The 20,902-nt window shown below is 43.1% G+C and overlaps 1 protein-coding gene across 3 annotated transcripts; it reads left to right on the forward strand.

Annotated features, from left to right (window-relative positions):
- Window positions 1–357: 357 nt before the first annotated feature.
- Window positions 358–20,059, forward strand: LOC135943576 (delta-sarcoglycan-like). 3 transcript variants are annotated; one of them, XM_065490201.1, is made up of 6 exons: window positions 358–457; window positions 14,299–14,452; window positions 18,244–18,433; window positions 18,489–18,675; window positions 19,199–19,322; window positions 19,376–20,059. In XM_065490201.1, the coding sequence occupies exons 1-6, from the start codon at window positions 441–443 to the stop codon at window positions 19,550–19,552; spliced, it is 849 nt and encodes a 282-aa protein (XP_065346273.1). In that variant the 5' UTR covers window positions 358–440; the 3' UTR covers window positions 19,553–20,059. The 3 variants fall into 3 exon arrangements, with proteins under 3 accessions (XP_065346273.1, XP_065346272.1, XP_065346274.1); XM_065490200.1 differs by lacking the exon at window positions 358–457 and adding an exon at window positions 1,785–1,856; XM_065490202.1 differs by lacking the exon at window positions 358–457 and adding an exon at window positions 7,314–7,419.
- Window positions 20,060–20,902: the final 843 nt, after the last annotated feature.

Consider the following 20,902-nt stretch of genomic DNA (forward strand, 5'->3'; position numbering starts at 1 on the left):
TATATTTTGACACGACTTTTATTATTTGGCGGAACCGTGAAAATTCAAGGAATCTTTCATGCTCGATCTAATCAATATTCTGACATTATTTCTCTCATTATAAACTAATTAACGAAGCTCTCAACGACTTGAAGAGCCTGCAACACCCATACTTTTCGATAAACTGGAAAAGTTGGCGAGCAGTCAGTAAGTCTGTCAGTGGAGTGCAAGCGCGAGTGTATCGGCTCTGTGTGCGGGAGTGCGGGTGCATTTTACTCTCAAGTACACACTCGGCTGCTCCACTTGTTTTAGTGTGTGTGCGCCCGCGTGGCTGGCGCGCGGCGGAGGAGAGCCACAACAACACATCGCACCGTCGAGGACCAGGGTGGAGCACTCGCAATCAGTGGCTCCTGCAGCGCCGCCCGGAGCGGAGCCTGCATGCGGCGCCGTCTTCCCCCGCCATGGACACGCACGAAAGGTAGGCGCGGTCTGCAAACACACCCTGTTTGCTTTTTGCTTACCGATTCTCTTTTGTTGCTTCCTATTTGCTTGCGCAACAACCTGACTGCTGATGAAAATTAACATTCATGCATTTTCCTGACTAGTTTGTTGTTATTAATATCAATTACAAAGATTATCTAGTATTTATATTTGTAAAATTTAATTTAAATTCATATTTTATTTGTTTTTAATAATATAATTAGTATATAGGAAATAAAAGAGGGATGGGATCTGTTTAATGGTATTCAGTGAAATACCACGAGACTGGACTCACCCCTTGCGGCATGTTATGATGGCATTGGGTGCACATGGCGCTCGTTGGTGGTTACGCAGAAGGGGCTAACATTCTCATTTAGTCATTAAAAGATAGAAAGATAATTCATAAAACATGTACTGTGTATTTTCTAGTTTCTAGACAGATAAATTTTAAATTTTTCAATTATCCCAGATTAAAACCACATATTCTTAACTTTATTCAATTTTTAAATTTCTTCTCCCTTTAATCACTAGGTTAAATTTTTGAAACGTTGAAAATGAGATAAGGTTAATTTCAAGTTTATTTAAGGGAGGAAATTTAGTTTAATTTTATTTTTATGAATACCAAAAGCTTCTAATCTAAAATTTTAATGTTAAATTGTACTTTTAGGTCCACTCATTTTTATAGTAATAACAAAAATATTTTTTACACTTCTCTGGTATTCCAAAGGTCGCGGAACACTTATGCAAACACAAACTACGGCACTTGGCTGGTAAATACCGATTAAAACTTGAACTGTGTCGGCTTTATGCTGATAGCAGCGACAGAGCGAGTGCAATCGTCAAACCGGAAAAAGAAAATCTCAATTTTGCACACAAGCTGGAAGAAATCCGCGAGGCCGTTACATTAAGCTGACCTGCTTTCGAAACTCGCGCAGCGGCATAAGCCGGAACGAGCGTTAAAAATTGCTCGCGCGAATTCATATTCTCGACTCGCGCGGTTATTATCGCCGGTCGAGGACGGAATTAAAACGTAATCGCGATTGAATCGGACAGGCGGATGCAAATGCGTGTTTGGTGTTTGGTCCCCGGTGACAAATATCATCAGAGCGCGCGGCCCACTCGATTCTGTCGACGCACGGCGGCCCCTAGCGGCGCAACAGCCCCAGGGGCGCCGGCAGACCCGATTCCTTTTAAAAGCCCCCGTCCTCTGCTCGAATTATCGGCCACGAAATGAATTTGCATCGACAAAGGGCGCGGTACGATTGGTGCAAGCGGCGGAGCGGGCCGACCAACTCAGCAGAAATAAATCCGATCCACGAAATCGACTGGACGACTTTCTGCCGGCGCGCTTATTTATTATTTCAGTCGTTGCTGCTGATGCTGATGCTGTGCGTCGAGTAAGCAAAATGCTTTTTCGTTTTTGTTTCTGCTTAATGGCCCCTGCTTGCCTGCTCTAACGTCTGTTGTTTCAAGACGCAAGTGGAGCCTTTCGGTTTAAGAAAATATATTATCCGAACATTTCAATAAAAAATGCGAAAGTCGTATTGTGTTTTTAAACACACAAAAAATACTATAATATAAAACACCGGGGTCCGGACTCAAGCGACGCGCAGATATGGCGTCTGGTAGAGTACGGCGGGCAAGTTACAAACGTAAAAGTAAATTGGCTTGGAAAATCTATCTTGGAAGTGGCTTCAGCACAGTTAATAATTTTGTTTCTATTTCTTTACTATTAACAGCTCTGATTAGCCCGATAATTGGTGAATCGACCGTTAGATGGAACATCAGGCTAATGGAAATTTAACAAAGTACGCAGGAATAAAATTATTAGGTCGGCACGCCTCTTTTGTGACGCTTCTGATTGGCTGCTGGACTGCCTCCTGATTGGCCTCCATTATTTCGATGCCATATTCACTTCTGACACGCGGGAACCAACACAGATCGCAATCCGTCCCCCGGTGATATAAAACAAGCTAAAATGGAAAAAGAAAGTGATGAGAAGAACAAATTCCATTACTTTTGTTGCAATTTAAAGGTCATTGACATAGAAATGTTTATTTAATAAATATAATTGATTGAGTCCATTTAGATGTTTTACTTCATTTCTATCTCTGTGCTGCAGAACAATCCCATAATATGAAACCACATCAAATATTTAGGCACAAAATGTTTAAGTTTATTTTTGCTTGAAACCGGTAAGAAACGGCATAGAACATTTTTACGACCGAGCAGTTTCGTTGCTCTTCTGCTTTTGCCCTATGATTTCATCCTTTCGGGAAGGAGCGCTCGGATGAGACCTTACATGTACTGCAACTTTTTCGATGCCCAGAAGCAGTGCTTTTAAGTTCATTGCTTTCGATTGTACGACTATCTGCATCTAAATCTGAGTCTAAACGAGAACTCGTATAAAAGGAAAGATCAACCTCATGGCTCTACAGAAGAGACGTTTTTTATGTATTTTAAATTGCATTGTTATCATTTATTCCATTTTTTTTTTTTAAATGAAAGTATTTGGTGGATATTATGCTAAAGCTAAATTTGCAAGCCTCTCTTTGAGCATAAACCACTTCTTGATCAATTTTAATGGCTCATGAATGTGGAATGCTCCTTACCAAGTCTTGAGGAGTAATTTTGATTCGGTGTGTTCAGTGCCTGTTGGCTAGTTTGAAGTTTGAAGTTTCCAAGCCGACGAGAATGCAACTCGTCCTTCCGCGGATAATTTATTCAAGGCGGTCGTCTAACCGTGGTCATAAATATATATCCCGAGTTCAATTTGCGTCCGCAGCGAGCCGTCCCCTGACGCAGACCGACCACAAAACTGCAAGATGGCACCTGCTTTTATGCGGTGTCGTTCCTTTAAAATGCACCCATTGTCCGCTCTTGTATGATATAGAGAGGCCTTGGCAATAATTCACTCGTCCGCTTCTCGCACATATTTCATCTCCTGATTGACATTTTCTGGCCGACTGCTTCAAACGGCATTTATCAGATACACAATACGCACTTGTCTACGGCCACTCGAGCGTTCAAAAGGGCCATTTGTTTGGTATGCTGCTTGTATACTGGACTGTGAATATTCTATTTGACAAAGGCACGCAATATTTACGCCTCTTGAACATTCATTTCTACTTCGTTTCCAAATAACGCTTAATGTCTCGTAATCTGATTATTCACAATAAGTACACATGTTGGATCGTGACTTCCTAAATATTTTTCTATATAAATTTATGCACTTAAGGTTCTTAAAAACCTTAAATACTTTTGGAACCTTATAAAGTACATAAATATTTTGATTTCATAGCAATAAGGTAAAAATTAAGTCCTTCGGGTTCACCTATCTATTTAAAATAAAATGAAACAATTTAAAAACTTAAATTTATAGAAACTAGACTATGGAGAACATGTTAAAAAATTAAACACACCTTTGTCAAAATTTTTCTCGATAACCGTTGAATGACATGCAAATTATGAGCCAAACTCACTATGCCTAAAAGGGCACTTATCGTTAACAGTTCTGCGTGGAGTCAGGGGACTCCCAAAATGTCACAATACTGAATAATGTACCAAAATTTTTAGAGGTGCGTCTAAATCTTGCACTTTCTCGAAACCCCTTTCTCAAAACGTCAGTTCTCAGTAGCAATTACCTCTTAAGAGTCATATCTGCATCGGAAATCAACCCTTAAATTAATTAATTCATCACTGTCTTCTGTGAAGGGGCGTGCGTCCTCGCAAGTGAAAATAATTTCCTGGAGTCAAACCGAGACAGGCGAGATGAGGGATTTCACGCAATGTGTGTGTGTGCGTGTGCCTTCTTACGAAATTAATGCCAACGGTGTCAGGAGTGTCATTTACAAGGAGACTCACCAGCAGGCAGTTGAAACGCTGGCACAGATTTAATTTTTGCTCCGCGGCGGGTGTCACACATACTCACGCTTGGCAATCCGCTTCTAGCAACGAATGACGAGACGCGCCCGCCGGAGCAGCTATAACTAATAGGAATAATTCAGCGGCGCGCGCTCGCATTATATATTCGATTGCGACGCCAGCCGCATAACGAGTAAACCCAGCACCCTGCTGCAGATGCCCTCTTTCCGCGCGGTCTGATTGCCAGCCTAATGGCTTGCAACATACCCTTCTGTCTCATCGTCCTGACGTGCTAATCACTGCCTGCGAACCGGTTTAATATTTTAGATTCTGCGCAAGATCATTCATTTTTACGCTTCCCCGCAGCATCCGACTTTCCTCGCTTCGATACATTCTAGAGGTCTCAGCCAGCCACGCCAACCGCCGGGGAAAATGGTCAAAAATTAAAAAGTGCAGGAGAAAAAAATGTCGGGCCTTTAAAGACCGTCTTTCACGAAGTTTCTGAGCATACCAATCTATTCCTGAGGGTCGAATTAGGTAACGTGGATATTTTTCCGACCAATATGTCCAGCGCGATGTGCTAACTTTTTTCCCGCCAAAACAATATGAATGCGAATAGTGCGCATGCGTCAGAGCTGGTGCATGCGCACTTCTCGCATTCATACTGTTTTGGCGGGAAAAAAAGTTCGCAAGTCGGGCTGGACTTTGTGATCGGAAAAATACCATTTAAACCTAATTCGACCCTCAAGAATCGATTGGTGTGCTCAGAAACTTTGTCAAAGACGGTCTTTAAGATTAAAAATCAAAATAGCTTGTCTGTTTTTTTTCACAGGATAAAAGAACAAAAATATCCAATAATTTATTAAAATTTAAAACTAATAATAGATGGATAACATCGAAATTTTATTCCCAGAATAAATGATGATGATTTACCATGGAGTATATAGTCAATCAAACTAATGATCTTATGCAAGAGTTGATCCATGCGAACTGGATAAAATAATATTGTTACCCTATCATTCGATAGCTCTATTAATTATCAATTCAAAATCAAAGGCATCATTTCCATGTGTGCTAATTTAATTCAATCGGAATACTCCTATGCAGCACAATCAAAATTATGGCCGAGCCCAGGTGTGCATTCAGGGTTGCAAATATCCATCTACAACTTGGACTCGGGGGTTATTGCGTGTTCTGTTTCAAGCGAGAATTAATGCCATGCCTAATGAACGGCCAAAGTTTGGTTTGCGATTAATTTATGGCGTCGGAGATGTTCGCCGGCCGTTTTAAATCCGAGTCAACAATCGATAATACAAATGCAGCAGATGGGTTAAATATTATTATTACTGTTATTGCGCCAGACCATTGCCAGATATGTGTCCGGGCGAGCGCAGGCGGGGGATGCCGCCCGATTTTATTTATTACTCCCCGGGGCACCCTCGGGGTGGACTCACTTCCAAATTGGATAAATTGCTAATAAAAGGTAGCTCCAGCCGATGCAAATCTTTCGGGAGCGAAAACTTTGCTCGTCGCTAATCTGATTACGTGCGAGGGTGAAATTCCCGTGTATTTGAATTTTTAGAGAGGGTGAGAACTTCTATCGGAGGAGGGATGTATCACAATTTTGAATATGTGCGAACAAATTTAAATATGATCCTCAATACGTCACAATAAATTTAATTCAAATTGGCAGCTATTAATTGAAACTGACAAGTTATGTCACCAAAAGAGCAGATTTCAATTTGCTGATGATACCGACGATATTCGCTTTTAACCCCTTTCCAATTTGTAAGTGTAAATATTCATAGGCGGCAATTTGTTATTCATATTAGGCGGGTAGCTCGCGGAATTCGACGTGCTCTCGGCGGCAGCTTGGAGCGGCGGCGAAACTAAAAAAGCCAGCGACCGCAACAAAATATTCATGTGGCGGCGGAGGGGACTTTTTACCGTTGCCGACTTGGAGTTGTTTTTGCAAACACACACGGGGTGCAACGCCGGCTTTGATTTATGCCCTCTCAGGTGATGATTCCCAAACTTTTTCACGCGCGCTGAACGAATGAAACTAGTTTCTCGCCTCTCTCTCCTCACCGCTTGTTGTTTTTTATCCTCCTTTTGGCTGTAAAAAACAAAAATTCCCGCATCCTTTACCCGGGGAGTCGCGTTCCAACGTGCGGAATTTGAATATTTTGCCAGGGTAATTGCGCTTTCTCCGCCTCGCGGGACTTTGGCTCGTTGAAATTAGCCGCGGTTTGCTCATATTTATGGGCCAATCGAGACCCGGCCGCGTTGTATTCTGCACACACACACACACTCTCCCGTCTGAAAAATTACTTCGGCCGCAAAAAACTCGGCAATTTTTAATAAACTGCTCTTGCCGGACGAGCGGCCACACCGAGTTCCGGTTTTCCCGGACGAACACGTTCGCCACGCAAAATAGCGTGTGCGTTTGCCACCCCCTGCGCAATCCAATGTTTACCTGCCTTGCAAAATTGCCCAATCCTCTCATGGGAGAGAACAGTGGCGATTGTTTTGTAAACAAATCCTCAATATTGCGTTGATACTTTTTTTCAGCGGACATCAGAGAGATGAAAAATCGTTTTTCACCGTCTGCTAAAGCATGAAATATTGCACGAAAAAAATTTAAATTCAAATGACTTTTTGGAGCCATTAGTTTTTTTCAGGTCATGCTTTTTGATTCTATTTGCGTCTGGAAATAGAACGCAATCCAACTAGACTACATTAGCAGTAATGAGCAGCTGCAAGAGGAGCACTTCGGCGAAGCGTGCAGCCGGTAATATGCTCTCTCGTGTGTCCACCCCCCGGCCACCCTCCGGCTGAAACGCGCATCAGGTGGGGGGTATGTGAGCGAGCAGGGCCAGGTCAGGGGTCGGGCCGGCCGGTCGTCCGTCTGGGCCAATTAATGGCCTTCTTCCGCCCAATTTCCGGCGCGAAATTGCCGTGAGCAGACTCCGGCTGTGCACAGCCTCGTCGGCGGCTCGGTTGGCCACCCTGGCTGGCCGTCGGCCAACTCGCTGGCGGAACGGCGAGTCGGCGGCCAGTGTCTGGGACACCGAGGCTGGCGGGACACACGCAAAGGTAAGCAGTCCGAGGAGGATTCGCCTCCTGGGACACTCTCGTCGACAGGGTTCGATTCCGACTCACTATTTTGAGCCCGTGAGGGTGGCTGGGCCGAGGCCAACTAGACTAAATCCGGAATATTTCACATCACTCAGCTGTAAGCGCTATTTCTTGTGTGGCACACGCTCAAAAACACTTCACACGCCGACTTGTCACATTCGGAGTGCTACTTTTTGCTTTTAGCGCAGCCCATAGCTCGCTTTTTGAGGCACCGCGCGCTCTCAACGCTCTGCATCCATGGATCGCTCTGTAAATTTTCGTAATTGAGTCGAGGAATTCCACGCTCGACCGTTTACAAATAAAAAAAATACACAGAATAACATTCCGATGGAAAGCCAACAGAACATGCACACATCTTTTATTCCCGCGTTGAAAGTTTATCCGGGTGAAAAACGAAAAACTAGTTTTTCCATAGTTCTGGCACAATTAAATTGCTGCAGTGGAGCTTATTTAGCGCAGAACGAATCTCAAAGGACTGCTTAGCAAAATAGTTTGTTTTCGAAGCAGTTCCGATGCAAGCGTGCGAGAAAGAGAGAGGGATGTAAAATAAATTATCGTCGAGACTCGTGAGTTTGGCTCGGCCGCGGAATCGAGTTGGTTGGTTTATCTCGCGGACAGAACTATTTATACGTATGTAAAATAGGCGCACGAGCGTGAGAGTGAAATAGAAAAGTGGGACGTCAGATGGCAGGGTTCATTGTTGAGAGCGCGCTGCTACCGCATACATTTTTTGTTTAGGGTTATTTATGGAATATGCGGCGCGGTGATGAATATCCTGATAGACGGGACGCATCTATACCAATGCATATATTACTCTGCTCGCGCCGAAAACACTCGAGAAATTGCGACGGAAACATGGTCCGACCATAAGCCAAACAACACAGTCGAGAAGAGAAGGGTGAAAATAAAAATCCATAATATACAAACTCGGGCGAACCGTTTCCTTCGGGCATGAGTGTTCTGCAATATGTTTTTAGCCACACGTATAATAGGATATTTGCACGCGGTAGTCAAGGGGTATGTTGGTTTTGCGCGTTTGCCGAGCAAGTGTAGAGGAACGTTCAAGGCGCAAAAACTTTGGTACATATTTGATGTTCCTTTAAAGTAAAACTATTTATTTTAAAAGTTGTTTTTCACCTCGAAATATATAACAAATCAATTTATAATTTTAAACTCCTTATTTTCTGTCAATGTTCTTGCCGTGACTCGTTTAGGAATGACAAATTTTCGTTGCAGTGCTTGCATTTTTTTTTAATATTTTAAAATAGCTGATTATCATTTTAAAGACCGTCTTTGACGAAGTTTCTGAGCACACCAATCGATTCTTAAGGGTTGAATTAGGTAAAGTAGAATATTTTTTTCGACCAAAAAGTCCAGCGCGACGAGCGTAGCACAAGTATAACTTTTTTACCGCCAAAACAATATGAATGTATATGCAAGAAATGCGCATGCGTCAGAGCTGGCTGGATCTGACAAAGAAGTCATTCGTGCAGGCGGTCACTCTGCAAGTGCTCAAACCAGCTCTAACGCATGCGCCCTTCTCGCATTCATATTGTTTTGGCGGGAAAAAAAGTTCGTGCGTCACCCTGGACTTTTTGGTTGGAAAAATATCAACTTTACCTATACTTAGACCCTCAAGAATCGATTGGTGTACTCAGAAACTTTGTCAAAGACGGTCTTAAACAATCCCGTGAAAAAAGACTGAAAATTTATTAATCTAAAAACACAGGTTCTCGCCAGTTTCCAACCCCCAGATGTGTCATAATATTGGTTTTTACCTTGCCAACATATGTATATTAGCCTTTGTAAAAACCTCTATTGAGCCAGATATAATCATTATATATATAGGAATGTTATCGTAACTTGCGATTGCTTTACCTTCTGATTGTGAGTTAAATTGATTCACATTGAACAACAATGAAGCGTTCCTCATTAGACAGACTTGGGAATGCCATCAGTCAATCGATGCGATTGGGAGCTGAAGTCTAAACAAGCGTTCCTCGGTGTGCTGTAAACAAACAAAAGGGGGAAGTAAGTATCTTGCAGCAAGGAGTGGCTCAATGAGGACTGAAATCAATTGCATTCGCTGAGACAGCAGAGTCAAAGAATTAAAATCAAATCCGAGCAGCGACGTTTGCCTTGGCGGAGGAAATGTTTTTCCGGGCTGTCTGTCTGTCGGGGTGCGCGCACGTATGCAAATACAAACACACACACACACGTATAGGAGGTATTTGTGCGCTAGGTCGGTCTGCTGAGGATTTGAGGAATCAATGAGCTGGTGCGGTCGTTGGGACAACATGCGATGGAGTCGTCCGTCCTTTTGCGGGCGCGCCGGCAGCTCGATCTATCCGCACACACACACACACACGGGGATATATGCTTTATTTTATTGGCTCTCTTTGGGTCTTATTTGAACAGACACGAGAGGCAGCAGATGCGACTACAAATCAAAAAACAACCCCTCTCCCCATTTCTGATGTTTGATTTGCGCGGCTTAATTTCTGCTCGGCCCCCCGCAAAGTTTGCCCTTCAGGGTAAATATTATCTGTTCGTCGCATGTTAATTGAAACTTCTGATTCGCGATTTGAAAGTAAAAGGCACCTTTTGCCGAGAAGCCTTGAATTCTAATTTTTCCCGTCGGATCCTCTTAAGCGCTAATCCGATCAGCCGCCCATTTTCTTATCCTTTGTGCGACTTTTAATTCGCCGCCCGACAAATCCCCGGCAAAAACCTAATTTGCATTTTTTTCGTGCTGCACATGTAGTCGATGGAGCCGGGCAGAAAGGAAAATGCGAGCGACGTGCAATCAGGATTTATGGAGCGGAAAATGTCTCGAATATGCCCGGAATAAAGTACAAAAGTGGCCTCTTCAAAGAGGGGATGCCTCTCGCCAATCGACTGTTTCGAGAGCCGCCGCCACTGGACCTTGTTTCTCCTCTCAATTACTCGGTCCTTGGGGATTTATCTGCCTTGATCTCAGCACTCATGCTCGCTTCATTTTTAGCTTTGCAAATCATTATTCTACCACTGCTCTGAATCAGAAATGTAAAAATCAAATTTTCACGAAGAAGAGAGGAAATTCTTTCTGTATAGATATTTTTTTCAAAGGATCGTGAAGCTATAAAAGTAGTTTTGTCGTGGTGTTAGAAAATCAAAATACAGGCAAAGCAATATACATCTCCCTGTGCATCCTAAGACACGTACAAAATTTGAATAATTTAGTCAAACACAACACCTTCAGTGGCTATTGCGTTTCGGAAAGCCGGGCGTTTTCCCCCTTGGGCGAGGACACGGCTACTTTGGCGGCGTTCGAATTTCATCCTGTCGCGCAGACGAGGGAAAAGCGGCAAGGATGGAGCTAGAGGAATTGGATTCCGAGCACACGCGGCCAGAAGAAAAGCGAAAAGGGTTTGAAAAAGAAAGGAAACGCGCGGTGGCACGCTGAAAAATTCAGCGAGATAATGGGACAGGGGCAGTGACAGGCGAGGCATATTTCCTCGAGGTAATTTGACATTCCTCGGATAAAAGTGAGCCGCGCGCGCGTGTGTGAATTATGGCGGCATCGGAATTTCATTACTCCATCCCGACACCGGGCGGGCGTGTGACAATGAGACCTGCAAACAAACCCCCGCCCGCACTTATATAATGCGCGGCGTCTGAGCCAGCGCCTGAATATCTGCTCCTTCGAACACGTAGCTTGCATGTTGGCGGAACAAGAGCACTCGCCCGCAATAAAGCTGTTGGAGGAGAGAAACAATGAGCGACAGGAAAAGGTGTTCGTGACGCTCGAAATCGCTTAATTCGGACAATCAATCGCGCGATATGCATCGACCCGCGCCGCACCGCCTGAATCCATCATACGAGTATACCATGCGAGTGCAATCCCAACCCTTGAATTAATCGCACCCTACACCCGCGTGTGTATTAAGTATAATGCCGCGCGGCGCTCGTCGCTGTGTGTGAGAGAGTGGATTATGTGTTTACTTCTGAAGGGGAGTTTGATGGACGCTGAATCGCCTGCCCACCATTCGGCCGCCCTCTTGCGGGTGCAAAAGTTTCCCGCCGTGAATTTTAATTTCCTTTTTCCTTTGTTATAAACATGTTTTGCTCAGACAGATTGTTATTATGACTTTTATATTCTTAAGTTTTAGCGTGTTTAATATATGTAGGGCCTGGTTTTAATTATATTTAACAATCGAACAAAGTTTGTAATTAACTTAATTGGCTATATCATGCATACAATTTCGGGCTGTAAAAGATTCTCTTATTATGAAAAGAAAAAAATTCGTACATCCAAAAAAGTGTTCAACTAGTTCCGACTGTCACCTGCAGCCCAATTTCACGGTAAACTCGCTTTGGTGGTGGATTTAAAGGAAAAAATAAAAATCAATTGCAGTTTTCTTTCCCTAAATAGCTAAATTATTGGCTAATCACATGAGAATGATTAAATACAAATCAATATTATGCGAAACTAGGCTAATTTAGCAATGGAGTCGCAGAGACAGAGAAGTAACCTTATTTATTAGGGGTTCATCCAATTAATTGTAGATTATAAATTTATTTGAATCGACTTTTCATTCCCACATTGTTTTAAATCAATATATATCTAACAGAAAATTTCCCTTCTTATAATTTTAGTCTAGATAAATTGGAATTAGTAAGGTAAGGCATATCCAGCTATATTTAGAAATAAAACCGAGCTTTTTTAATTTTCAAAATAATCGTGAAGATATTTTATCAAATGAAGGAATTTTATATTAAAATCTTAATACTGAATTGTTTTATTTTTTATTAATGAAAGATCACTGTCATTATTTGCTTGACAAATATGATTCTAAATACTAATTCACATTCAAATTTTTTCAACCGTCAATTTTTCCTTTGAGTTTTACGGCTGTTTTTTTTAACGAAGCTGCTGGTGTTTTTCACATACAGGAGAGCTAAATACCAAAAAGATGACATCCTCGCCACGAAGAATACAATTATCGCGCGCGGCAACCCTCTGAAGAAAACATAATCCCGTTGGCATGACGCCCAAGAGTTGGCCGCGCAACCCTTTCCTTCGGAGCAAAAAGGCGCTCAAACGCCTAGAGGAGACGGCTTCTGGTGCTCTCGATATTATAAATATTCGGCGTGGCGAGAGCCCTGCAGCGAGCGAGATAATTATTTCGAGGGCGCAACAGAGACATTTGAATGCAAATTCCGAGGCAATTACCGGCGATTAAGGCCGCGTGTCTGTGCGCAGATAAGAGCGGCAACGGGGCGCATAGGCAGGCGCCGAGAGCCAGCCAGAGACGCGCGTCTTGTTGACTTTTTAATTAAGGGCCTCGCTCGCGCCGATCAGAAATCCATCTGGTCGGAGCAGAATGCACAGTGTCGACTCGGTCGGTGGAGGCGGCTTTTCGACTGCCGCCGCCGCCACCGTGCGTATGTGTGTGTGTGTGTTTACGGCCGGCAGTAAAATCCGCGGCCGGCTTCACAGCCTCGTCGTAAAAGCTGCGCCCATAAAACGCGGATAATTAGCCGTGAATGAATGTACGAAGCTCACAATCATCGGTATTGGGCTCTTGATTATAATGCGCCGAGGTGGATGGCGCCCTGCGGATGATAATAATACACTCGCCGAGCATAATATCGCACTCGGAGAGCATACTCTCGCAGGGAGTTGTTGCTTCGCGTTAAATTAATATTTTAACGGACGCTATGACGCGCTAATTCACGCCCTGATAGCCTGGTTGCCGGCTCGATTGCTCTCCCGATTGTTTTGAAATGCAAAATACTCTTTGGCTGCCGTGTATATTGTGTGTATGTGCGGATGTATATTCTCGCGGAGGCAATTAATTAGCTCTCAGCTGCTGCTGGGTGTGGTAAATTGCCATTGTGTGCTGGTCGACGTCAAATTTTTGCTTGCTGTCCCCGGGGATGATTGATTAGTTACACACGACACGCCGAAGTCTTCTTCTCGGAATTGAATTTTATATCCTCTTCGGTAGGTACATAAAGTTTGGAATTTTAATTTTCAACGCGCCTCGCGCTCCTCAGCAGCTAAAAATAGTGCGAAATTCTAAGCAGAGCCAAAATAGAGAGACACAACATGTTGACAGCGTCTAAAAATGGATTTCAAGAATTTGATTTTGCCATAAATTTGTAAATAAATTAAATAATGTCACACTGAATCAGGGTTTCCTACGAAATGATGAACATGTAAAACCCTTTGTGACCGGCAAGTTTTTATTAGTTTAATTTTTTCTTGTTCTCTTCAGGTTTGAGAAATTTTAAGAGATTATGTTCCATTGTTGTTAATAAAATGAAATAATTGGTTATGAATAAAATTATTTAATTTTGTTAAAAATTTGAAATATTTAGACAAAATCACGAATACATATTTATGTATAATAATCTGGGTTCCCGCATTTGTTCAGAATAAAACACTGCATTGTAAAGTTTTTTGCGATTTTCTTCCGGAATTTTGAGAATTTTTCCTAAACACATGCATTTTATTGAGGATCAAAAATACTCGTGGTGGATATAATATGACAAAAAAAGAGATTTTACAAGATCAGTATAAAAGCCACTGGTTTCTAAAGACCAAAAATTTTAACACTCCATCATAATTTTCCAAAATTTCTGACTTTAATTGCGCAAAATGTGAATTTTCGGTGTAAAATTTAAAAAAATGAGGAAAATCCAAAAACTGGTGGTTTAAAAAACCCTGGCGAATTTTTGCGCATTTAAAGATTGGCGAACCCTAATAATAATAATATCTTCTGAGTAATTTAATACAATTTATTTAATCCGAAAATTTAATATTCTGATCATTTTTTGCGTTTGTTTCAGAGCGATGAGCTCCAGTGAGAGCCCTCGGGGCTCGGTGGGCATCTATGGTTGGCGGAAGCGGTGCTTGTACTTGTTGATTGTGGTTCTGGTGGCCGTGGTGATTGTCAACCTCTCACTCACCCTTTGGCTGCTCAAAGTCATGCAATTTTCCTCGGTAAGGTTTTCGACGAGCTCTTTGTTTCTGCGTTTATGTCGTAATTATCCTCGCAGTGTGTTCAACCAACTATTAGCTTTTTGTCCCATTAGCCGCGCACAGCGGCGTTTTCATACCCATCTTGTTATTTGCTTAAAACAGCACGGTCGTTTTCATCAGACATGCGATACTTTCGTAACTATACAGCACGCTCATGTTCCGGGTATAGGCTGTTGTAATAAAATTTGGCCCTGACATACGAGAGGCTGGCAACAGCGGTGATAATTATAGGTGTACTCCAGCCACCGAGTCAAAAATAACCCCCAACAGCAGCAGCGGCGGCTTCGAATCATTATTATCAATATGTATGTGCGTTCGGGGGGTCGGTGATGCGCTCCAGCGGTCCATCAATAATGAGTATTCGCAAATTGGTCCGAGGGCTGAATGCTGCCCTTTAAAGTAGATGACAAACAGCCGCGCGTGCATGCAGTTGCTGCTCTGTTCCGGCCGCGCTGCAGCAACTGACCCATTTTAACTTGATTTGATGCAAAATGCTTTCCACTCTGTGTGTGTGTGTGTGTACGTGCTATATTTTCATTTGCTTTAATACCATGTGATGATGCGCCTGATGGTGTTCCCATTCAATAATTCAGGTGCATTAATACAAAATGAATCAGTGTAAACACCGGCCGGGCGCTCTCTCTTATTGTTCATTCATCAATAAATACACATATAAACCAAAAAGGGCAGTACTGGTTACTGGCTCTCGCGCTCACCAACATTAACTGCGAGTTTAAATTTGGCCTCGCACGTACGATTTTTAATGTCTTTTGAACGGAAGGAGCAGAGTGAATCTGAGGCAGCGGCAGAACAAAGGAGTTGCTTGAAAAGTAGGTTTAGCACCGCGGACCTCACAATGATGAATTGTTTGTTCAGCAGTCTGCGAGCCGCGTGTTTTCTGCTTGTGGAAATCCGATCTTGAGATTAACTCTGCCGTCTCGTGTTTAGTCTGTCTTCTCTTCAGCACAACAAAAGAAAAGTGGACTACAAATTGGACGAACGTGATTGATTGCTTAATTTTATCAGATTTTTGTAATTGTGGTCACCGCATCCACCCAAGCAAGCAAGCCACGTGCCGGTTTTTACATTAACTTGAACGATAGGTTTCGGCTTCGTTGAATTTTCGTTGGAGGATTTTCTATCAAAGGGATTCAAGTTAATTTCGTTGCTGTTTCTCTTGTCGTTTCCTCTCAGAGATGAGTGCAGGTGAATTTTTTTCAACGATCGCTATGAATTTTGTTTTGGAGGTAAAGATCTACTGATGAGGCCTGCGGGGCTGAAACAGCTGCTGTACTGTACAATTTTTTTTTATAATTTTTATAGTAATAATTTGTAGGGCTGTAAAATTAAGACGACCGACTATTTTTTCCTGAGCTTCCAATCGTTGCGGGACAATCCAATGAGCACAAATCATGCACTTTTATGCCATTTGAACCAAACTTAAAACCATCTAAAGCGTCTATAAACAGTATAAAACCGTCTAAATTGACTGAAAATCTGTAGATAAGTGCATGCTTTTGCTTCAACAGTAGAAATTTTTCCCACAGTTTTAATTTTTAAGAAAAATTTTCAAGCAAAGAGAATAAAAATGATTCTTTCTTTGTCACCGTTTTCACAATCAGTGCGGGTTGGCTGGGTCCAAAATCAAACGTCCCTTCAACCCTCTCCCTAACCACCCCTTCAACACTATTCCCAACTTTATCTGAAAAATGTTACAGCTTGCATTTTAAAATATTCCCTACTATCATGATTTATTTTTTTTGCAATCTTCTGCACTTCGATTTTTTTTTTACTTTGTATTGATAGAAATGGTTCGAGGGTTGGAATAACTTTTGACTTGAGTCCCTCCCAGTAAAAAGGATAAATGATCCACTGCGTAATTTAGCTCAACATTTTCTATTTTAAATCATAAGTTTTTTTATTTTTTCGTGCTTGCTCGTCAGGAATATGACATTTATAACAAAGTTTAGGCAAGAACATCGGAAATATGCAAAATTGTGGCCGAAAAACGAGTAAATTGTTTCAGAAAACCGTCTAAAACCGTCGATTTTTCTCCAAATAACAGTCTTAAAATAGTCGAATATTTCCCGTCTTATTTTCACAGCCCTATAATTTGCCTATGGGAAAAGCTATTGTAAAATCACTCAATAATTGAACGACAGTATCGTGCAGCTCTCGGATATCTGTTTTATTTCATGCGTCGCGGGGCGCAGAAGCAATTTTTCACTGCCCAGGTAAGACGAATAAAGGGCATTTTCGCATTCGACAGTTAAATTGAGTGCCGTGGCACCTATATAGAGTGGCATTTTGAATGGTCGAAGTGCATGAATCAGCCCGTTTGAGGGGCTGAGAAATGAGCGCGGAAACGGCGCGTGGGCCGACTCACTTTTTCCCCCGCGTGTTCGCATTTCGGAGAGTGATAGTGCGGCTGCTGCTTTTATTGGCTCATCCACTTTATTCGCGCCTCGATGGAAGATCAAAAAGGGCAAATTAGATCATAATGGCAGCAATAACCGTGATGTGCGGCCCGCTCGTATATACATACATACACGCGTACACCCAATTCCGCGTGCGAGCTCCTCTTTTTCTTTTCCTGCACCGCATTATTTCGCTGCTCCCGCGTAGACGATTGCATTTTTTACTGGCGCGAGCGCGCAAGAGCGCGATTTAATCATAATTTGAGCCCGTGTTTGCGCACCCTAATTGAGTTCCGAGACGAGCAAACACCCTTGGCAAAGAAAAAGGAGAGCACCTGCTTAATTAACAGAGAATTTATTCACCTGTTCTGTCTAAATTAACCGTAAATATACAGTTTTCTCTTTTTTCTTGCCGCCTGGCCTTCTCCGATTCCCTTGCGCGCTGCTTGGTGCTCAGCCTTCTCGCATCAGACCAGCACTTTTTGTGCATCGCCATGGAAAGGAATCTCTCGTGAAACAGCAATAAGGGAGAGCAGCAGCAGTTGATTTTATTAATGCTCGTCTCATTTCATTTTTACTACCACGACATTGTCAGCGACAAATGAAGTTTTATAAACACAATTCATTTGCTGAAAAAGAAAATATCATGTTCTTGATAAATGTGAATTTTATTGCATTTTCACCATTTGTATTTAAAATGAATTTTTCATGGAATATCATTCTCATTTGCAGTCAATTTCAGTGAATAATTAATGGGGCACATTTGCTAAAACACAAATAAACCACTATGTAATAATATCTGGATGTAAACTTTACTGGTTGCTCCTTGCACAAGGCAACGGAGTATTTGTTACTGTCTGCGAAAGTGCAGTGTTTGTATTAACACACATAATTCGGTAGCGATTCCCGAACGCCCTCTGAGCGTGAAAGGACCCCTCGCTGGGCCCGCGGTTCATCACATCACGGAGCTGCAGGCGTAAAACCAGAATGCCCATTTTGCCAGTGGCAAGATTAAACTAGAGTATATCGCGCGCGGCACTTCTGTTGTTGAGGCTCCTCGTAATTAATATTTGGCGCCAGTGAGTGAGTAATGGCGCTATGCCGGAGAGAGTCTGCTGCTCCGTCTGTGTTTGTTGCTGCAGTTCGAATCCGCTGAGGCTTCATATTTCTGGCTCGACAAGAGAGTTACACTTTGTGCATTGTTGTGTGACAACACTCGCAGTCAGACCAAAGTCAATTTTCTGCTCGATTATCTCGGCTTGAAGTGCCCTTTTGTTATAGTTTGCCTTGAAAAATTAATTAATAGCGTATTATTTTCTTTCGTGTGTTAAACAGGATGGCATGGGAAAGTTAAAAATAGTCGAAGACGGCCTGCAGCTTCGAGGACGGGCGATGGTGCTCGACGCGTTGGTCGCCTCGACGATCCGCTCGCGTCCTGGAGCGCCGATCAGCGTCGATTCATCGCACAACTTCTCCATTAGCGCTAGAGACCACATGGGCCGCACGGTCAGCAAGCTCCTCTTGGGTGAGAACATTGCATAGTTGTACAGATGTATAGGTTTTCAACGCCGTATTCGCAGGGAGCGATCATCTCGAGTGCCTGGCGCGAGGCTTCAGGGTCACCGACTCCAAAGGTGATGTACTTTTCTCGGCCACGAGGAGCGAGGTGGAGGTAGGGGCGGACAGCTTAAGGGTCACTGGCGGTGCCGTCTTTGAAGGGAGCGTCCAGACACCTGTTGTCCGGGCCGACTCTGGATTTGATTTGAGGTATGTAGTAAAATTAAAAAAGGTTGCAAAATTAAAGTCAGTCTTTGAAGAAGCTTCTGAGCACAACAACCGATTCTGGAGGGTCGAATTAGGTAAATTGGATATTTTTTCTGACCAAAAAGTCACGCGACGTGCGAACTTTTTTCCCGCCAAAACAATATGAATGTGAGAAGCGCGCATGCATCATGCAGAGCTGGTTTAAGCACTTGCAGAGAGACCGCCTGTAGAAGTGACTTCTTTGTCAGATCCAGCCAGCTCTGACGCATGCGCACTTCTCGCATTTATATTGTTTTAGCGGGAAAAAAGTTCGCATGTCGCGCTGGACTTTTTGGTCAGAAAAAAATATCCACTTTACCTAATTCGACTCTCATGAATCGATTGGTGTTCTCAGAAACTTCGTCAAAGACAATCTTTAAAAATAAGTTTTTTTAGTATCAATTTTAATTGCTCTATAGTTTATTTTCCAGTTAATTAGTTCCTGCCGTAAAACAAACACACAATCCATATCCATTATCATTTTCAGATTAGAATCCCCTACTAGATCCCTTCAAGTAAAAGCGCCTCAGGGTGTCGCGATCGAGTCGCGCGCTGGTGACATTAGCGCTAGCTGCCTGACGGACCTGAAACTGCAGTCCGTCGCGGGCACGGTGAGCATTTTTGCGTCAAGCGTCGCGTTACACTATAAAAAATTAAATTTCAGGTGCGACTGGAGGCTGCGAACGTGTTCCTGCCAGGGCTGCGCGAGGCGGGCAAAGGTGGTGCGCCGAGCGGACGCGTCAGCCAGGACGTGTTCCAGTTGTGCGCGTGCGCAAACGGCCGCATTTTCCTTGCGCAGCCGGACGCCGTGTGCGCAGCGGACAGCGACGTGTGCCGCTGATTAGTCTGACTCGTTCTTTGCCTAGAGAGAAACTGCCTGTTGAAGCGTCAATTACGCCGCTGTTTTGAATGAACTGCTAATGAATAAATTTCACATGTTGCGTTTGTGCATGGTGAGGTGCGATGGGTGACATTGCGGTGCTTTTCACTTTTACTCGTGTGATGAATGAGTTGATTGATTAAGTGCAATGTTTGTTAATTCAGCAAGCCAAAATTTTGTGACGCGCATTTTATCAAAATACAAAAATACCGACTGAGATCTCACCAAAGATGGTTGGAAACTTTGACAAACAGCGTTTACCGGGTGCGTTTTTTAAAAAATGTTTGTACATTTGTTTTTCGACAAACCTAGTTTTTTAAACGTGAAAAACTGTTTTGTTTTAACTGCTGGGAGCAGGTAATTTGCATATTCATAGATACAATTATCTAAAAACGTGGTGCATAAATCACTGACAATGGGGAAAATAGAAGCTCATGTTATCGCAAATAAACAAGCAATATATTAAAATTTCTATCGTTTGATTTGTGCCACACAGCCCATTCGGTTGATCCCCGGGGTTGTTATGCAAAACAAAACATCTTCCTCTGCAATCTGCACGGCCGAAGAGGCGAATTTGCATGGAAAAAGGCACTAATCCTCGATAAGTGCTTGCTGGCGTGTGCGTGCAAGTGCTTGCGATTTTTGATTGGGAGCGCGCAAAATTTTATACACACATACACACAGAAGAGACGCCAGGGATTCTGCCTGGCTGCTGATGGCTCTCCTTGAGTGCCGGCAAGCATCAAAGATGGCTTGTTTTTCCCGGCCTTTAAAAGCATCTCGAATCAATTAGGCAAATACACGGGGAGATCTCGCGAACCGAAGGCTCGGCACGTTTCCCGCCTGCCCCGAATGCCAATGAGCTCCGCCAACTCACGCACACGGTGGCGACGAGACGAGAGCGAGAGACCACTCTTTGCCATCCATATACTCTCAGAAGTAAAGCAGGAACTTCTCCAGCGCCGCCTACTCCGTGCTAAACAAAAGCTTTTTTTATTTTCGCTTTTAATTCACCGCACAACATGCATTGGCGCGCAGTAGGAGCACCGGAAAAATCTAAATGCAAAAATAAATGGCGTCTTTTTTCGAGTGGATTCAGCGCTAAAAGCTTCCGGCTCTTTGCGCCGCGCACACTGTGTGCCTCTGGTCAGCGCAGAAGCAAAAACTCATCTCTCTCCACGCCGCAATTACCGTATGCACGCGGCGCAAACATCCATAGAGCCGCACTTATTTAGCGGGAGAGGCCTGTTGTTTTTCGTCGATGAATTTCCATTGTGCGATAATCATTGTTTATGGGGCTGCGCTTTTTAA

This window comes from Cloeon dipterum, chromosome 4 (genome assembly GCF_949628265.1).
Source record: "Cloeon dipterum chromosome 4, ieCloDipt1.1, whole genome shotgun sequence".
NCBI classification, from domain to species: domain Eukaryota; kingdom Metazoa; phylum Arthropoda; class Insecta; order Ephemeroptera; family Baetidae; genus Cloeon; species Cloeon dipterum.

Excerpts from the sequence above, each read along its gene's own strand:
- LOC135943576 (XM_065490200.1), top strand. The coding sequence starts at position 1,837 with ATGCTGATGCTGTGCGTCGA. Across the intron at positions 1,857-14,298 it reads ATGCTGATGCTGTGCGTCGA|AGCGATGAGCTCCAGTGAGA; the intron begins GTAAGCAAAATG and ends CGTTTGTTTCAG. Across the intron at positions 18,434-18,488 it reads GGTCAGCAAGCTCCTCTTGG|GGAGCGATCATCTCGAGTGC; the intron begins GTGAGAACATTG and ends CCGTATTCGCAG.